Source organism: Pan paniscus, chromosome 1 (assembly GCF_029289425.2).
Source record: "Pan paniscus chromosome 1, NHGRI_mPanPan1-v2.0_pri, whole genome shotgun sequence".
In the NCBI taxonomy this organism is placed as follows: Eukaryota; Metazoa; Chordata; class Mammalia; order Primates; family Hominidae; genus Pan; species Pan paniscus.
The window spans coordinates 152368147-152388546 of NC_073249.2; the positions used below are offsets into that span (position 1 = coordinate 152368147).

At 37.4% G+C, this 20400-nt stretch overlaps 2 protein-coding genes across 2 annotated transcripts in view; one reads left to right on the forward strand and one right to left on the reverse strand.

Moving 5' to 3' along the window:
- LOC100990811 (fucose-1-phosphate guanylyltransferase) overlaps positions 1–20400 on the reverse strand; it is a 345681-nt gene that overhangs the window by 32728 nt on the left and 292553 nt on the right. Inside the window, exon 25 of the mRNA XM_055117300.3 lies at positions 18411–18580. Coding sequence (XP_054973275.1) covers positions 18411–18580 — 170 coding nt within the window. The remainder of the gene's footprint in view (positions 1–18410; positions 18581–20400) is intronic.
- LRRC53 (leucine rich repeat containing 53) overlaps positions 1–20400 on the forward strand; it is a 43370-nt gene that overhangs the window by 1659 nt on the left and 21311 nt on the right. The window lies entirely within an intron of this gene.

A 20400-nucleotide genomic window follows, 5' to 3' on the forward strand; every position in this document is an offset into this window, starting at 1 on the left:
GAGCCAAGATCGCATCATTGTACTCCAGCCTGGGGGACAAGAGTGAGACTTCGTCTCAAAAAAGAAAAAAAGCATATTCAGTTTGCTAAAACTCTTTATACAAGAATACAAGACTAGCTGTCAAAATACTGGGCCTCTCTGGGTAGGGGCAGACACAGTGCTGTGTACCTAGAAGGAAATCAACACATATTTGTGAGTTAGTTGATTAATTCCATGAACTTTTCAATGCTAGCCATATTTAATTAAACTTTATATACTGTTCAAGATCCTATATATGTCTTTCCCAAAGAGAAACGGAAGTTTATTTAACAAAGTATAACACATAGATCTGGTAGTTGGTAGTTTTGAACAAATTATAGACAAGGTGCTGTTTAATTTAATGAGCAATAATTTTTAAAAAATTCAAGAGATTTGACAATCTCTCAATAATTTTTTTCTCATTTTATTCTTTTTTGAGACGGAGTCTCACTCTGTCACCCAAGCTAGAGTGCAGTGGCGCGATGTCGGCTCTCTGCAAGCTCCACCTCCCGGGTTCAAGCCATTCTCCTGCCTCAGCCTCCTGAGTAGCTGGGACTACAGGCGCCAGGCACCATGCCCGGGTAATATTTTTTGTATTTTTAGTAGAGACGGGGCTTCACCATGTTAGCCAGGATGGTCTCGATCTCCTGACCTCGTGATCCGCCCGCCTCGGCCTCCGAAAGTGCTGGGATTACAGGCATGAGCCACTGTGCCTGGCCTCAGATCTTTTTAAAAGGTGAGAACTGATTGCCCTCTCTACTACTGATCTCAGGAAGTAAAAATCAGGGGGTAAGAAATGTAGTTAAACATCTCTAAGTCATGCTTAAACTCAGAACTGTCTACCTTTTACAAAAGAAATAAAATACCCAAAGAATTCACAAGCAATAGAAAATTTGTGACATTGAAATTCAAGCTGGGCGCATAGACTCACACCTTGGAAAGCAAGCAGATCGCTTGAATTCAGGAATTCAAGACCAGCCTGGGTGACTTGGTGAAACCCTGTCTCTACAAAAAATACAAAAATTAGCCAAGTGCAGTGGCGTACGCCTGTAGTTCCAGCTACTTGGGGACCTGAGGAGGGAAAATCACCTGAGCCTGGGGAAGTTGAGGCTGCAGTGAGCCATAATCGCACAACTGTACTGGGTAACAAAGTGAGACCCTGTCTCAAAAAAAAAAAAAAAAAAAAAAAAAAAAAGAAATTCAGATCACTCAAAACCAGAAAGCAGTTCATAGGTACCTTTCAAAGTCAAACACAACACTCTATTCCTTAACATATATGACATGACAAAAACAACAATCAACATTTTAATATGGTGCTTTGTCCTCAATTTTATTTATTTCATAATTTCATAATTCATTGTCCTCTATGTTAATCTGATAAAATATTATTGAAGAAAAGAGTATACAATTTATCTTGCCCTAAACAATAAAGGACAATTTTTAAAATGAAATGAAAATCATTCATTTGTGTAAAACCAATAAATTTAGATTTGTTAGTTCTCAAGCATCTTAAATCTTTTCTATTGTTATATAGTACTCTAGCATTCAGCAGCCACATTCACAATTGACTATCGCTTTATTTTCAGGGATTATAGAGGAAAATTGAAATCCTCAAATGTCATTTTCCTGATTTCTGTCATTGTCATAAATAGCTGCTGGGTAGAAAACATCCAGAAACCTTTAAGTTATTCCAAATGGCAACTTGACTGAGGAATGGTCAACACTGTCAAATTTGACAATCAAGTAGTGTAAATAAGTAAGGAAAAGCTATGAGAAATTTATGGGTAAAGCTGCTATTTAATGAGGAAAAAGGAGTGCTCTACTATCTCAAAGAGAATAAGTGATAAAAAGAAGAAGAAAGTGTCTGAATAAGGATCCTGAATTTCAGATAGACACAGGCTTTCATTTCTCACCCTCAGAAAGGGGTTTATCCATCCGTGGGTAGAACTGTGAAATAGGGACATTTATCTTTAGTTTAAAACAAAACAACATAAGTTTCTCAGGGATGATATTAAGTGTTTTATATGAATTTTCTGCAGACCCTGTAAAAACCAGACAGGGTAATATTATGGTCCCTATTTTAGTTACCGAGGCCCAAGTTTACACTGTTCTTAAAGGCAGAGGTGGGATTAGAACACATACCTCTGGCTTCAAGATGCAAGCTCTTTCCCAGTATAGCACACTAACTCCCACTTATGTTATCAGCAAAGCACCCTTCTTCCTGAGCCTCCCTTCTACCAGACATATGCCCCGGGTTGGGCTCTGACCTATAGCTTGCTGTTGGTTTTCTCAGTTCGTGTGCAGTCTCCCATGCTACCGCTCTGGCAGACTGATTCGCTACTTATCCTCTGAATGCAGTCTGCCTCCTGGCCTGTGGGCTATTTTTTTTAACACTTTTCTCTCTGTCTTTTGTAGAGTTTGGTGTCCAGATTCACCAGTTCTAGAACTACTCTGGCCAGGTTTAAGTCCTACGTCAGGCATTTGCCACTTGTATTTTGGGGACTTTATTTTTTCTCATCTGTGAAATTGAAAAAATCATAATACCTTCTTTATTTTTATGAAGATTAAATGAGATAACACATTTAAAGTACCATAGCCTGTTATCTGGTACAAAATAAGAACTCAGTATGGTTACACTTATGATGGCTATTATTATTACTATTTTTATTATACTTTAAGTTCTAGGGTACATGTGCACAAGGTGCAGGTTTGTTACATATGTATACATGTGCCATGTTGGTGTGCTGCACCCATTAACTCATCATTTACATTAGGTATTTCTGCATCTCTTTGGCAAGGCCACCTTTTGCAAGAAGCTATCCACATGCCCTTTAACCTGATGGAATCATTGCCTGCCTCTCCTTTTTCTTAGTAATGCCTCCGTCTGTGTTAGAATACACTAGAGTCGTGTGCCCATCATTGTATACAATCACATTGCATTATAATACATTTGGGGTCTATTTTCCATACAAACTACTTAAAGGTAGAAATATTATACTATGTTTGCTTTTCAGCATCTTTGGCTCCTGGCAAACTCCCAGCACAATATAGGGACTCTGCAAATGTTTGTTGAATGAACACCTGACTAACCAGAGAGGAAAAAATACAAACGCTGCTTCAATTTTCAGCCTTTGTAATTTCAAAGGTACTTAAGTTCCTAAGTCTCAGAGCCCATGTTCCTGGATGACTAGCTCATGCCATAGTACACTAAAGTACCATATTAGTAGGGAATACCAACATGGCTAAAACAAGTTCTTTGAAATTCTCACCATAGAACTAACTGTGCATCTCCATGTTGTTGGTGTCAGCGAACCATCCTAATGTGAAGGAGAACAAGAAGTACATTAAAGCAAAAAAGAGACTTTGGGGCCAGAAAGATTTGTATTGATTGAGTCATTCATTCATTCATTCAATACACATATATCCATCACACTATATGCCAAGCATTGTGATAAATATGAACAATGCAAAAATGAAAGACACAGTTCCTGGCTTCAAGAAGCTTACTCTGTGTGTAAGTGCGTGTGCATGTGTGTGTGTATGGCAATTGACATACAAAGACATCAAAAATTACAATAATGTTTCTATTCTCTGATGGGATCTGTACAGAATATAGTAACAGCAAACATGATGGGTAACTAGTTGAGGGTATTTAGGACAACTTCCTACAGGAGGAGACATTGGGATTGAACTTGGTCTTAATTGAATCCTTTATGTATTTTTGTGTTAAAAAGATGGGGGGGGTGAAGAAATTTAAAAACTGCTCATCATGTGTGCTATTTGCAAATTTTCCTGGACCTATATTTAAAGAACTTGGATTGTGCTTGCCTTGAAATATTTGTAATGAATAATACAGGGATCTTGCGATCAGCACAGTATGTAATATTTGTAACTAAATTAAGATAATAATTTGTTCAACATTCCTTTCAATACATTTTCTTTAGTTTAATGAACCTTGTCAATTGGTATTACAGATATGAAATTATTTAATATGAATGGCTCTCCCCCTCAAGAAACTTATTCAACAGAGACATGATACCAAGTAGAAAGTGGTAAATGAATTAAGATGGATAAATCTTTTCTGAGAAGACAGTGAATCTTTCCATCAAGTATAAGAATGAGATTAGGAATGCTCATAGGGAGCGGTAAAACAACCTTGGAGAAGGAAAAAAATCTAGAAAGAGATAAGAGCAAGGTGACATTCTAAATACAGTACACTAAAGCTAAAAGGTCCCCAGAGATTGGTTACTGTATATTTGCAAGTCGACTGTTAAAATCTTGTTAAAATGCAGATTCGGCAGGTCCGGTGTGGGGCCTCAGATTGTACATTTCTAACAAGCTCCTAGGTGATGCCAGAGCTGCTGGTCTGTGAGTCACACCTTGAATAGCAAGCATCCAATTCAAATGCCTCATTATAGATGATAATCCTAAAACCCAGGGCAGAAAGGGATTTGCTCATGTCACACAACTGATTAGTATGAGAGCAGCTCTCTTGTCTCACACTATAGCAGCTCAGCAAGTAGTAAAAAGATCATGGGCTTTGGAATCAGGCTGATCTCTGCTCAAATCTTGGCCCTGCTGTTTACTAGTTACAAAGCCTTGGGCAGGCCATTTATACTTTCTGTGCTTCAGTTTCTCATTTGTAGAATACTGATAAATAACTCTTAGCTGTAGAAGAGTTGTAATAAGTCTGTGCTACGACAGGCATACAAAAAATGCACAATAGCGTCTAGAACATACTAAGTGTCTATGTTTGAATACACATTTCTGTTCTATGTCACAGATCAAAACATGTAACGTGACTTCTCTTTTTATCCTTTGGCCAGGTCTGTATTGCCATCAGTGCACATGGCAATATTATCTACATCATATCCCCCTAGGGCCCGGGCTGTGTTAGCATCTGGTGACACTTAGTGGCATAGTTAACACTGGCTGGGCTGGCAAATAAGAGACTGATGAAGGCCAAAAAAACAAAAAGTGATTTCATTTTTTTACTTTCTCTTTGAAAGAGAAGTCAGGGTGGCAAACATATATCCACTAGTAAATTTTTTGTACTCGTTTGCAGATGAGGCCTTTAAAACATCTGCACATTAATAAAAAATGTTCAGCTAATATCACAAATATTAATGGTGAAGATTTTCATTCCACTTTGGTTAATTCAGGAGTTATTTTCTTCCTGGGTCCAGTATTTTTTCAGATTTCGTTAGTTGCCATTAACTAAATATCAAGAAAAACTCCATCTCATAGGTTCCAAGGAGATAATGAGAAATGACAACTGGTTAAATGTGTTTTTTTACAAGAAAATTCCTGCTTCAAATACGAGTAAGCAAAAGGAAGAATGATGCCATTTTTGCATTATATGAGGTTTAGATATAGTCCACATGGAAGATGTTAAAGGTGAAAAAAAGAAAAAACAATCCATGAGGAATTAAACCTGTTAAACTGTTCAGAGCCATTGTAAGAGCTGCTTCAGAAATCTATTTAGAAATCATTGCTCTTGTATCTGAATCATTACAGAGACACCAGCATCACCCACTTCTTATTGCTGCGAACATAGCAACAGTTGCCATGCTAGCAAGAGATTCAGCTTCGCAACACAAATACTGGAGTCAGGAGGGAGCAGGGCGAGGCCAGAGCTGGAGTCAGGGAGGATGAACAGAACACAGTGCTGCCTGTATAGATTTAATTAGGCCGGTTGTTCTCTTTGGTCCCTGTGCTTGTCCTGTCAGATATTTCAGGACAGCAGAAGCAGTCTCAAAAGCAGCATTTTTGGACCAAGTCTTACTTTCAGTTGTACACACACGCAACTGCCAAAGGCGGGATCTGTGTGCTTTGATGTGCTTAAGAGTGGGCCCGGGCCCTCCTTTGTGTATGAATGGAGAGGGTTTCTCTTCATTTCCAGGAGTGAAAACCTCATAGAAATCTCATCACTAGAAAGTCAGGCCATTCGTTGTCCCAATATGTCATTTCATCTAATTGAAAACTGAGAAATCTGTCACCATTTATTTAGCAGTTTGCCTCCGGCGAATCTTCGCAGGTTCTCTTCATGTGGCTGGGAATTAGTTAATTAGTATTACAAAACGCTTGAAGAGGGAAATGCACTCTGGCTCGCCCTTTGGGTTAGGAGGGAGTGCATTTTAGGTCGCTAACAAGCACTGCTGACGGATAGAAAAGAACACGAAATTACAGCATCAGAATAGCCACGGTGAGAGCTGCATCTCATTCTCTCTCTCAGGTGGATATGTTGTAACCTAAATGTGTCACTCGCTCACTCTTTTCATGCAAATCTTTTATGTGTGACAATAAATCCAGGTACTTAAATTTTTTTTAAAGGTGCCAATTTTACACACGCAGGGCTGTTCTCATATCTTCACTTTTATTAATTTTCCATTTTCATCACCTCCTCTTTTGAACAGAATATTTTGTTTGATGTTCTTTCTTTTACATTTTTCATGGAGAAAGGCTGTTTCAAACTAAGGGTGGTTTTAAAAGTGAAGGAAAAGATTGACATTTTTCACATGCTCCTCAACTTTGAGGCTGCACACCTTTGTTCGGCGTGAAGTCTCCAAGCCTCTATCCTTAGTACAGCATTCAGGAGGGCTGGAGGAGGCCTCACTCGTGGTTTGGCAACTGACTGCTAGATGGCGCTAGAGAGCAAGGCAGCTAAAAACAAGCAGCTAGCATGGTTACTTTAGTCCACATCAGCCGAAAAGGAGTTCTTAACATAGAGTCCTATCACCTTTCAGCACAGACTATGTCCAATTCTGGTGATTTGTAAGATACCAGAAGCATGCAATGCAGAGGGCACTAGCAGTCAATTTATAGCCTTCCTTTCACTTTTCGTGTATATGTGTGCATAAGGGAATTGCTTGTATATTTCACTATAGTGCTGTCTGGGTATGCACCTAGGGATGCGGTGAAGAGGTGTTATGTAAATATAGTAAATGGCTGTGTTTATTGTTTGGATCTTCATGGAGATAGTTTTAACTTCGTGAAAGACCACTCCCCACTTTCTTTAATTTCCCCATCTATATAAGATGGCATTCAGGAACATAATGAGGTATACCAAACACTTTCACACTGTCACATCAACATGCATAGTTATATATTTCCCTTTTCAGCCCCATACCACCACAACATTAGGAGATTTTCTGATTTTGTTAATTAGTAAAACCTATGGGCATTTCAAGAAGTTATGAGCTTAAAAAGAAAGAGATAAAAGGCAACTGATAGGCATCGTGGCACTTGCTTAGATTCTAGCTTCTCTCCTTTGCCTTTTATATTTTGCCACTGCAGGCCCTTAATGAGCTTGATAACTGACGTTCAGGAAGTGCGTGTCATAAAAATTTTACGTCTCAGAGATGATAGCTATCCTTAAAAAAATGGTCTTGTCCCTAGATTTAGGCAAGCAACATCTTGTTCTCCTCATTATACATACAAGATCCATAGAACTTAAGTCAACAGTGTCACTGAGTAAGAAAGACAACTCTTCCTACAAGCTCAGAAGACACTGCTGAAGTGAGGGTTAGATACTAATATAATGTTCCAATAAGCACTACAGTCTTTTGTAAATTCTATAGATATCATATTTCAAATCAGCATTCTTTGAATAAGTAAAATATAAGTTAGAAAGCCAAAGACCCTTTTTGGTTTTATTAAATTTATAAATATTAAAATTATTTCTAAGTAGAATTAGCTAAAAGATGCTGATTCCCTATTGTATTTATGCATGAGAAAGAGCAGTCTTTTTCTTCATTTCTGGCCCTGAAAAACTCTTGGACTTTCATCACCAGAAAGTCAATTGTTGCCCACAAATGTCAGCTAAAAGATTGTTGTTGTTTTTTTCATTCATTGACTGCATTTGGCTACTACAGTGGAGAGTACGTTTAATGAGAAAGTGAAAAGAAGAGCCTAATTTTACAGTGTACTCAGTTCCATAAAGAAATCATGCTGAAGTAGAGCTATCCTCAAAGCTAGTCCACAAGTGTCACTTCAGTTAAGTTCCTAGAAGGAAGAAGTTTATCCTTTTATGTGCTCTGATTGGTTGTCGCTACTTTTACAAATGTGGTCAGAGAGTGAGGCTGTTTGGGAGAGGCTGTTTTGAAGAAGATACAGAGGGAGTCCACGGCACGCCTGTGAACGAGGCAGCAGCTGTGGAGTTGTGTTCAGTTTGGGTCCGTATCAGCACAGACAGGTGATTTATAGTGTTTCTTCAGGAGGCATAAGCTGAGGCAAAGTGGCTACTATCAGAGTTAGAGTGAGAAGGGAAATTTCCCTCCAATCAAAGGCTATTGGCCATAGACAGAGGGAAGTATGTTCCACTAGATCTGGCAGTTTAAGTGCGAGGTAGTTCAGTACTCTGGATAGCTCCCTGCTGATTCTCTTCAAAGCCCAAACTTGACATTATAACGTTCTGGTGTTGGCAAACATGTTGGCAAAGTTTAGTCTCCAGAGATAGCATGATGTAATGAAAACACTACCGGACAGGCCCAAATTAAATTATGAACTACCATTTTTCTACTAAATAGTTATATGCATTGCTTACATTATTTGAGTTTCTGTTTTATCTAAAAAATAGAAACCATGAGGCATACTTCACAAGACTGTTGAATTCAATGGCATCATGTTTGTGGGAAGTCATTATGTTCATGTACATCACAAATAGGTGTTTGGCACCTACCATGTACCGGGCACTGTTCTAAGTACTGGAGAAACAGCAGCAAAAGGAGAGACATTTTATGCCTGCATGATGTTTACAATCTACTATGGGTATGAATATAAAAGAAAACGATTTTCTAAGATTATCACTCCAAGTAAATATAAGTGCTATGAAGTTCTCATACTGACTCTTGTTGAATTATAGCATGAATTTTAATAGATTATATGGTAGAGATACATCATGGGTCCAAGCAAGGTGGAGGGTCAGATAAGAAACACCAGTATAAAGTCAAAATCTTCAAAGGGCAACATCCAGATTAGGTAAATCAGAAAAAATAAAATTCACTCTACATAAAGATATGCAGAGGATAAATATCTTACATTATTCCTGGCTCCAGGTAAAGTGAGAAAAAGAAAATGTATATATATATATATATATATATATAACCCTCAGAAGTCTCATCTGCCAGCCCACATACAAGCTAGTTTAAAGCAGAATTATTACTACACGTGTTCTATGAAAAACTCCAAGTTGGCCGGATGCGGTGGCTCATGGTTGTAATCCCAGCACTTTGGGAGGCCGAGGTGGACAGATCACGAGGTCAGGAATACACAACCAGCCTGACCAATATGGTGAAACCCCGTCTCTACTAAAAAAGTACAAAAATTACCCGGGCGTGGTAGTGTGTGCCTGTAATCCCAGCTACTCGGGAGGCTGAGGCAGGAGAATGGCATGAACCCAGGAGGCAGAGGTTGCAGAGAACTGAGATTGTGCCACTGCACTCTAGCCTGGGTGACAGAGCCAGTCTCAAAAAACAAACAAACAAACACACACACACAAAACAAAAAAACCCTCCGAGTTGAAGTTTTGGGTCGTCTTGAGGTATTAATGTCTCTAGATAAAATTCGTTTGAAGAAATAAAAGAAGAAAAGTATGGAGCAGGTCTACAGCTTTTTAAAACTCTCCTGTAAAATTGTAAATGACATGCAACTTCTAGAACTGGAATATAAATTAGAAATAAATTGAATTAGAAATGCAATGAACAAAGTAAACAACACATTAAACCCAGCTTCTGAGAGAATAAGTGAACTGGAAGACAGATCTGAAAAAATTACCCAGAAAGCAGGATAGAGAAAGTAAAGGGTGGGAAATATTTTTTAAAAAGAGACTGAGAAATGTGGAAAATAGAGTGAGAAACTTTAAAAAATATCCAACTAGAATTCCAGAAAGAGATACTAAAGAAGATGTAATAAAGAAATGTTAGAAGAGACAACGGCTGAGGATTATCCAGAATTTATGAAAGATGTCAATTTTCAAATTCTGGAAACATAATATATCACAAGTAAAATAAATAAACATAAATTTATATCTATACACAACATAATTAAACTGTAGGATACCAAAGATAAAGAAGACTTCTAAAAGCAGTTTTAAAAGGCAGATTAAAAACAAAAGAAATAACAATTAGATTCATAGATGAAATTTTAACAGCAACAAAGAAAGTAAAACATGGAATAGCATTTTCCCCCTGAAGGTGCAGGGAAAAAAGTAACTGAACAATTAAAATCCTCTATCTACTAAATATCTTAAAAAAGAGGGAAGATAAGTGTTTTTCATTTGTTTACTTCCAACAGAGTGAGGCTTAAATAATTTTTAAAGGTGCATTTATGGAAAAGAAAAATGATACTAGAAGAAAGATTTGAAATGTAACCATAACAAACAATGAAACATTAAACATGAGGTAAGCCTAAATAAAACATAGTTGTATAAAACAATGAAATCATTATGGAATTTATAAAATCTTGATGAAGATAAAATACTGGAAATTAAAATAAAGAGGTATTATAGAGGTCAGGAGAGAATGATTTTAATTAAAATGGTCTAAGATCTTTCATTTAAGAATAAGACAAACATATTAAAAATATAATTAGTTATTTTAAATAATATATTAAAGCTTCTGGGGTACTCACCAAAGAATAGAAATATAGCTCATATTCAAATAATCAAAGGAAAGGAAAAAAGATAGAAAGATAGGGTGAGAAAAAATACTAGACAGAATAAAATAATATGTTTGCAATTAGTCCAAACGATTTCAGCAGTCACAATGAATGTAACTATTTATCACACAAAAGGTGTATAAGAACCCCATAAAGAAAATTGTAAACTCTTACTAAAAGATATTAAAGAACATCTAAATAAATGCAAAAATGTACTACATTCATGGTAAGGGGAACTCAATATTATAAAGATGTCAGATCTTTTCATATTGACCTATAGGCTTAAATAGCTATAATCAAAATCTCATTTTTTTGGTGGGAAATACAAGCTGAGTATAAAAATTGTAGTAGCCCCCTCCCCTCTTATCTACCAGGGGTATATTCCAAGACCCCCAGTGGATGCCTGAACCTGAAGATATTACTGAATCCAATATACAATATAATATTTTCTTATACCTACATACCTATGATAAAATTTAACTTATAAATTAGGCACAATGAGAGATTGACAATAATTAATAATAAAATAGAACAATTATAACAACATACTTTAATAAAAGTTATTGTGGGGCCTGGTGCAGTGGCTCATATTTATAATCTCAGCACTTTAGGAAGCTGAATCATTTAACCTTAGGAGACCAGCCTGGGCAACATAGTAAAACTCTGTTTCTACAAAAATAAAAATTAAAAATTAACTGGGCATGGTGGCACATGCCTGTAGTCCCAGCTACTCAGGAGGCTCAGGCAGGAGGATTGCTTGAGCCAAGGAAAAAATTCTAGGTAAAGTGTTCATTCATAATAAATAATCAGACATGGTCCCATTTGCAGGAAAAGTAAAGACCCTGAGTTCAAGGGAAATGCATGCTGGTTGTCCCTTGTAACCCAGTGTGCACACACCTGCATTCCTGGGATGTTTCTGTCCATTGTTCTGTTGGTTTGCTTGTTTATTTATTCATTTCTCTAATGAAGATTCACATTAATAGAATATAAAATGAATGAGTCAATAATTGGTGTATTTATCAGAATATTATGTTTTGCTTTTATTTCATGCTAAAATAAGTGCCATATTAACGCTCTGCACATGAAATCCACCTTTGAAGGAACATTACCTTTTGTTATAGAAGTTTTAAATATTAAAAATTTTTTTTAAAAAACACACAGGGAATGAATGTGGTAGTCACTTTTCTCCTCACACATCTTAGTCACCTATATTCTATCCTTTTAGTAATTAAAAAAGAAATATATTGACATTTAGTGTGCTAATAGTTGGGGGGGAGACTGGAAAAGTAGTGGAATATCTAGTAGTTCATTATTTTTGGATGAGAATATTTTTGAACTTTACAGGAATGTAGGAGTCAAAAAAATCTGAATGCCAGAGTTTTACTCACTTAAATTGCAGAAATACAAAGCCTGGTATTTACAGCCTAACTAATAATTTTCCTAGTTTATTATAAATAAAAATATTTAATATTCACCACATGCAATTAAATAATAAATGAGATATTGTAGGCACCTGAACAAAACAAAAAAGAAGAGAATTTCTGTTTTTAACATATTTATGATCTAATAGGGAATAAGACACATAAGAAAAAATAACATGAATTATAACGTGGCACAGAGTGCTGTGGTCTTTAGTGAGGCATGAATGGAGATGGGGTAGCCCCCAGAAAATACTTCTTCATGACATAGTGATTACGCTGATTGAGATAATTACTGAAGGCTGGTTAATATTTTGACAAGATAAGGGGGATGTCAAGGTTAAAAAAACTGTTAAGATACAGTGATAGGTTGATGGTAGGATAAACATGGGGTGTTTATGGGAACTAGTGGAACTTCTAGTTTGCCTGTAGTTTTCCTCTCCAAGAATGCTGTTGTCATTTTGTGTAAGATAATTTTTTGTTTTTTGAGATTGCCCAAAACATTGGAGAAACCTCAACATTCTGGTCCCAGCTCACTAAATGGTAATAGCATCTCTTTAGTCCTTGGGAATACAAAAACAAACAAACAAACAAACAAAAAAGAAGCCTCCCACAGTTCAAAAAGCCTAGGATGCATCTGAGAAGAGAGAGAGCAACAGTATCACTCTCTGTTTAGAACCACTGGAACGTATGATGAAAACCTGTATCACTGAGGATTTCGGACTCCTGAATCAATTGGACTCCAGAATTCACTTAATTTTAGAGGCAATGGAGAATTATTGAAGGTTTTAATGCAAATAATATAATTAGAATTGGAGTTCTACATAATAAAGATTATGATGGTAGTAGGTGGGTTAGAGCATGAGGAAGCTGGAACAGGAGAGAAGTTAAAGATGTTGCAAAAGCTAGGAAGCAGAGAGGTCAAGGCTGAATAAATGATCTGGGGTTCAATTGTGTGTGTGGAGGAATGTGTGTGTGTGTAGATGTGTGCGTGTGCATGTGTATGTGTGTGTGTGTGTGCATGTATGTGGTGTGAGTTGAAGCCATGGGATTGTAGAAACAACGAGAAGACCCATGGAAAGAGGAAGCAATGTTTGAGAACATTTACAGTGGTCATGAGCAAGGTGCTGAAATTGCTGATTGTGGTGAGTTGACAAGAAGTTAGGGATGGAGAGAGGATTGAAAGATTGGAAGAAAAGGGAGTATTTGAAAGTTTTAGTACAAAAAAGAGTGCAAGAGAGGTGGTAGATGAAAGAGGGGAGTATTTGACCTGGGGTGATGAGGAGGAGACATGGCCACTGTTATCTGGTAAACATCTGCTATACTGAAGCAAATGGACACGGTCCCCTTGCTGCTCTCCCTTCTTCATTCTTCCTAGGAACATCAGTGTCATGGTGCTATCATCTTACACAATTGTTGTAACCCAGAGAAACTATGAGTAAATTAAAATTTTATAAGTTATATTCAACTTTTATAAACTGCATTCCATTCTAAGTGCACTAGGCAAGCTATTTAAAGAAACCTTTGATGGACCCTTTTGTAGTGTGAAAAATTAATCCCAAATGTATCTGTTTTACAGTTCCAAACTCTGGATCCCTGGTTTTCTTCTCCTGGACAGCTAACTAGGTCAAATCATTCTATTCTTAGAGCCCAGCCCCACATAAACACTAATTGGTTTTCACATCTGAAAGGTTGTGTATCAGTTTGTCATTTCTAAATTTACATGATGTAATCCATGTACAAGATGGGATTTCATACCCTGTGGGAGGAGCAACTGCCACATGCTTAGTTTTCCAAATATATCTAGAGGCACAAAATATTTTAAAAGAGGCAGAACTTCAAGAGCGCCTTTCTCAATCTCAGATTTTATCAAGTTATGGTTTTGGTAGGAATTAGGGAATTCCTATTATCTGTGGAGAAAATCTCTGACACAATTTTGCACCTCTAAATTTATTTATAAAGAATAGTAATAATTAGAAACAAATATACAAACAACCAAAAACCCCATCAAATCAAGCATTACAAAACTCAAACCTATCATCTGTGAACTTCATGACCAAAAATTGAAAAGTAAATGCATCATTTTTCAAGACATTGTTGAGGTGTCCCCACATCCATACATTAGTAGGGACTATAGGAAAAACCTTGTACTGATTTTTCAAAATCATAATGCTATACTAAAAAATTACATTTTAACTCTGTAACTTGAATTAATTAGGAAATCCAAAGATCAGAAGTTAGTGGTACATTGCAAGGAATTTTGGCAGGGATGATGCACGTAATAAGTCATCAAAATGGTCCCCTTTGGTCACAGATGCTATTTCACCTTGGCTTTCTCTTTCCTCTCTCATTAGCTGCATCCCCTTCTTACAGAATGACTGGCAGGTTAGCATTGTATCATTCTCTTTCAGTATGTTTCTTATACTTGGATGTATATTGGAATCACCTGGGAAACTTTAAAGCATTCTGATGCCTGGGTGCCAACCCCATGGGTTTTGGTTTAATTGGTCCTGGGCACTGGTACTTGTAAAAGCTTCCCAGATGATTCTAATATGCAGCCAAAGTTGAGAACCACTGTCTCACAAGCTGTTAAACTCATGGCCCTCCTGTACTTAGTCCATCAATTCTTATATCCTTGGGCTCTCTGACTTTAAACACCTATTGATCGCTGTTCTCACTTCCTCTGCCTTCATATACACAAGCTGAAAAGGCAGGCTTGGGAGAAATAGCCGAAGTTATTCACAGATTGACTTCCAGGAGAAACTGGAAGTCCAGCAAATACAAGTATTGGCAAAATATTTCAAGCTTCTGGAACATGCACCTCCTATGCCAGAAAAACTCAGAAAGCACAGGAGAGTCCTGAGTGAGAATTCCAGCTTTGCTTACTTACTCTCCATTAACTTGGGAAAGTTGCTTACCTTTTCTATGAGCCTCAGTTTCCTTATCTATAAAAATTGGAATACCTACTTCCTAAGGCTGAATTAGATGACTATTTAAAGTGTTTAAAATAGTGCCCAGGATGTTCAATAGTGACAGCTATTTAAATGGAAAGAAAAGAGAAAATAGTTAAGGCTCATTCACTGATTACACACCAAGTGAAAAATAATTCCTGTTTATTGAGCCAATTTATCCAATTTTTATTCTTTATCTGCCCAACAAATATTTCTTACTGACTTTATGCCAATCATACTGCTAGATAGATACTAAGGATACAGTAATGAATAGAACATACATAATTTCTATTTTGACACGTTTTAAAACTTAGCTAAACGCTTTACCGATTCCTAGAGTTGATTTTAAGTAGTGCAAGGATTGAGCTTACTCGGAGGAATGGTACTAACAAACTGACCTTGAACGCACCCTCACAGCAAATCCTCAGGGAAATGCCATGCTGTTAAGAGAAACTTGCACCTAGCAGACAGATACACCCTTATCAGAGTTCCATAACAGTCAGGAAGGGCCAGAAGGCTATAAAACACTTTATGAGAATATCAAAAGGAGCATCTCAAAAAAGCTGATGGGTTTTTTCACCCAGCATGTAGGTTTTTTTGAAAAATTAGTAGTGGTATACATCTCTAGATTCTTGAAGGCTAGAGAAGCTCTGTCCCCTCCACCCTTCATTTGCCTAACTGGGACTGCTGCTGTGCCTCCTATTCTGTGTAGCTCTCCATGTATTGTAAATTCTGTGACTTGCCTACATCTTTGGACCTATATTCTTTGCTTGGTCCTGCTGGCATCTTTCAATCAAGTACTGTCACTACTATGACAATAGTACCTCTCCTTAAAACAACTCTAAGATCTGGTATTATTATCAGTATTTTACATGTGAGATTTAAATAACTTGACAAGGTCATTGAGCTAGTACATGGCAAAGCCAAGATTTAACTTCACATCTGTCTGATTCCACAGCTCATCCTCTTAACCTCTGTCTCAAGTGGACAAACCTCAGGTGACTGTGCTTTAGAAATATCAAAATCTGGCTGTTCAGAGAAATAGCTTTAAAAGCCACAAGTAGAGAATAAGAACAGAAGATAGAACTGGAAGATGATGATGTGACCAAATCTAATGTAGTCTTGGCCTATGGGTCTTTTTGAAATTACGCGAGAGACTAAAATCCAATAAAAAATGGTGTCCAGTTTGTGTGGTTATCAATCAAACCTACTAATACTTAATTTCATGACATTTTATAGATTAAAGACTTCACGAATCAGAGTCCCATCTCTTCATAGCTGCAGCTGCAACTCCTTTATCAGATCAGGAATATAATAACTACAGCTAAAAAAGCAACAATTGCAATTTGTAGATTGTATAGAAACCCTTGCTAACTCCAGATAATCTTTTCCCACTTAAGAACCTTTACTCTGATAATGGAGTGTATGAGTGTGTATGTATATGCAGGTGTGGGTGTGAGTGTGCATGTGTAACTGGGCCGTGTGCAAATGCTTTGGTGCTCACGTGGACAGAGAAAGATTTTAAACTAGTCTTTTCTGGTCTTCCATGGGTTGGAAAGTATGCACTCTTCAGGGTATCTATGAAGCTCACAGTGACTGCCTTCTTTGCTCCCCATCTAGAACAGGGGCCCCTGACAACCGTATTTATATTAATGAACTATGACCCCATTCCCACTCCAGTTACCCATGCCTTTTGCCATATGGCTTTGCAATTCTTCCCACTAAAAATCAAGTATATTTTTTCTTCCTATTGATGTTGAAGTCAGCTGTGAAACTTGCCAATGGAATGTTGTCAGAGGATACAACTTGAGCAAAGGCTTTAAATGTGCATGTAAATTTGGGCTTGTCCTCTTGAGTTACTAGCCTTTGTCTGTGAGAAGAATCTACCCCAGGTAGTATATTTTTCTATGTGGGTGTCCAAGGAGGTTGATAGACCCAAGGAATAGACCTGAACACAATCTGTAGTTCAGAGTCAAGCTCATCCAAAATGAGCCCACAAACAAGTGAGCAAGAAATAAATGATTATGATTGTATATCCCTGAATTCTGGGATGGGTTATTATACAGAATTATTATAGCATTATATGACAGATATATTTCTCTTTGAAACTTAACATTTAAGCTGAGAGACAAAGAGACTATCTATTGGGAACTGGGGCATGTGAACGGCAGAGCTAGCTATGAAAGAATGTTGATTTCTTTTTCTCTTTTTTCTGACTTACCTTTTTGCTTAATCTTTTTGTTTTTGCTTCTTTTTTCATCGAGGTAAAGTTCACATAGCATAGAAATAACCATTTTAAAACTAGAAACTCAGTGGTATTTAGTACATTCACAGTTTTACAACCACCATTTTAATTCCAAAATCTTTTCATCAGCCCCAAATAAAACTGGGAGACAATTAAGCATTTACTCCCGATTTCTCCCTCCTCCCTATCCCCTAGAAGCACCCATTTGCTTTTTGTTTTTATAGATTTACCTATTGCTATGGACTGGAGTGTGACCCTCCTCAAGTTCATATGTTGAAACCCTAGCTTCCCATGTGACTAAATTGGAGAGAAGGCCTTTAAGGAGATAATTAAGGTTAAATAAAGTCATAAATGTAAAGCCCTGATCCAGTAGAGTTGGTGCCCGTATAAGAAGATAAAGGGACACTAGAGCTCTCCCTGCCTTATAAGGACAGAGAAAAAAAGGTGGATTTCTAGAAAACAGGAAGAGAACCCGCACCAGAACCTCAACCATGCTGAGCCTGATCTTGGACTTCCAGCTTTCAGACTGTGGAAATACATTTCTGCTGTTTTATGTACCCAGTATATGGTATTTTGTTGTGACAACCTGTTTTATCAATCTGTTCATTGGTTGATGGACTTTTGGGTTGTTTCCACCTTTTGGTTATTATAAATATTGCTCTATAAACATTTGAATACAAGTATTTGTTTAAGTACCTATTTCCAATTTTAGGGTATATTCCTAGGAATGGAATTTCTGGGTCATATGGTAATTCTTAGAACGCTGAACTTCTGTTGCTCAGATCCTCAAAGCTGTTTCCTGGTTTCCACACAGGAATTCTTGCTTGGATGCCATAAAATAGCTTCAGAATACTTTTAATAAATCCCTTTTGTTGCTCTGAAATAGACGTGTCTTACTTAAGCTAGGTTAATGCCTGTTACTTGCAACTAGAGGACCTAGGCTAACAGATAATAAAATTTCTAATTTTTAGTCATAACATAAGAAAAATGGGCTGAAAACCCCTCTTTCAAAGTTTTTCAGGGGGTAATCAAACCCTGTTAATAGTAATCAAATCAGTTGACTGTCTTGATAAGATTCTGAAATAAGACTTTACTGTGAGATTTGCTTATATTACCACTCACCTTTGGGACAAAGCAGCATAGGACCTTGCATTTAGAGCATATTCCAATTCGAAACGACTTCTTAATGCTGCCACATGACTCCGGCCAGGTCCTCCCCGGTTCACCAGGCAATCAGAAGAAGAAGAAGGTGAGAGAGACCCACTGCTGTTACTTGATGCAGGAGACATCAGCTGAGTGGAGGAGGGGCAATTTCAATTGTTTAATACTTCCAACAGGTGTGAAGACATAACATAAAATATGGATTTAACTTTCTATTCCAAGGTTTCCCATATTTTAATTTCTATTCACTCAGCTTGCTCCTGGCTTTTCCTTTCAGGAAAAAGTCTAGTGGCAACATCTGGCTAGCTTAATTTACTTTTTTGACCCAGTTCTGTGCTGAGAGCTGGCCTGTTAAATTTATGCTCATCTTTCTAAAAACACAGTAGGCCCAACTCAGATTCATAAAATATATTTAGAAGGTTATTATTCAATGATCAAAAGATTCTTCACATTCTTCACTATGGCAATAAGATTTATGGCAGAGTTCCTTTAAATCATAGCTAAAATTATTCCCTTTACATGAAATTATTCCCTTCATGTAAAATGAATTTACACACTTTTCCAAGAATACATCAATTTTATAAGATGAAAAATGCTTTAATGTGTGGCAAGTCTTTTCCCATATTGAACAGGCCACTCCCTTTACCATGTGATAGTTTTTCAGATGTTTAAAACACCTGTTGGACTTGGCTGGGTGTGGTGGCTCATGCCTGTAATCCCAGCACTTTGGGAGCCTGAGGTGAGCGGATCATGAGGTCAAGAGATCGACACCATCCTGGTCAACATGGTGAAACCCCGTCTCTAATAAAAATACAAAAATTAGCTGGGAGTGGTGGCACGCGCCTGTAGTCCCAGCTGCTGGGGAGGCTGAGGCAGGAGAATCGCTTGAACCTGGGAGGCAGAGGTTGCAGTGAGCTGAGATTGCGCCACTGCACTCCAGCCTGGAGACAGAGCGAGACTCTCTCTCAAAAACAAACAAACAAACAAATTAGGGTGTTGGACTCACCCTAATTATCTCTTTTCTGTGATAAGCATCATTAGTTCCTTCAACCGGTTTTCATGTTACGTGATTTTCAGCTTATTCACCACTCAAATCTCTCTCTTCTGAAATGTGTATCCCAGTTTTAATTATTCCTTTAAAAGTCTCACAGACACAACTGGATACCACTTTGCCATTTCAGAACAAGACTAATCATATCTTTTATTTTGCAGCAAGACAGTCACTTTATATTTTAACTCCCAATGAGCTTATTATCCACTAGCATTCATGATGCTCCTAAGCCAGGTCTCCACCATTTGATACTTTTATTATTTTTGCTTTGGCTCTGCTGCAGGACATTATATTTATATGTATTCCTGTTAAAATTATTCTTGTTAGACATGTCCTGTTACTTCATCCTCCAAGATCTAGAGTACTGCTTTCAAATACTTTCTGTCCCTCTTAACTTGATTATATCTGCACATGGGATGAGTAGCTCCCTCTTGGCCTTGATCTAAACCGTTGACTGAAAAGTTGAAGAATAGAGAGGATAAGGTCTTATGAAACTGCACAAGTCAAGCCTCTTTAGGCTGACTCTCGTCCGTTAATTAGTGCAACTCAGTCCAGCAAACTCTCTCAGCATATAGCCCATTCATCTTCTCCCTTGGGGAGAGAGTATAAATAAGAAGCTTGATCAATATATTACAATAAGACAAGCTAGTTTAGTAGATCCTATCATGTTTGTAGATCCTATCATGGTGGATTCCTTTTTTCTGGAATCCACCTCCAGATATATCTATCCCATTAGGCTCGAAGCAAACTCACTCAAATCCTAAGTTTCAAAATGAGAGGATATTTTAAATTCAAGTTTTGAAGGTGTCTCTTAATACCCAAGGCTTCTGGCAGATGCTTTTGTCCACAGGGGCTGCTGAAGCCCCACCAAATATATGACTACTTCTCCCCACTTTCTGT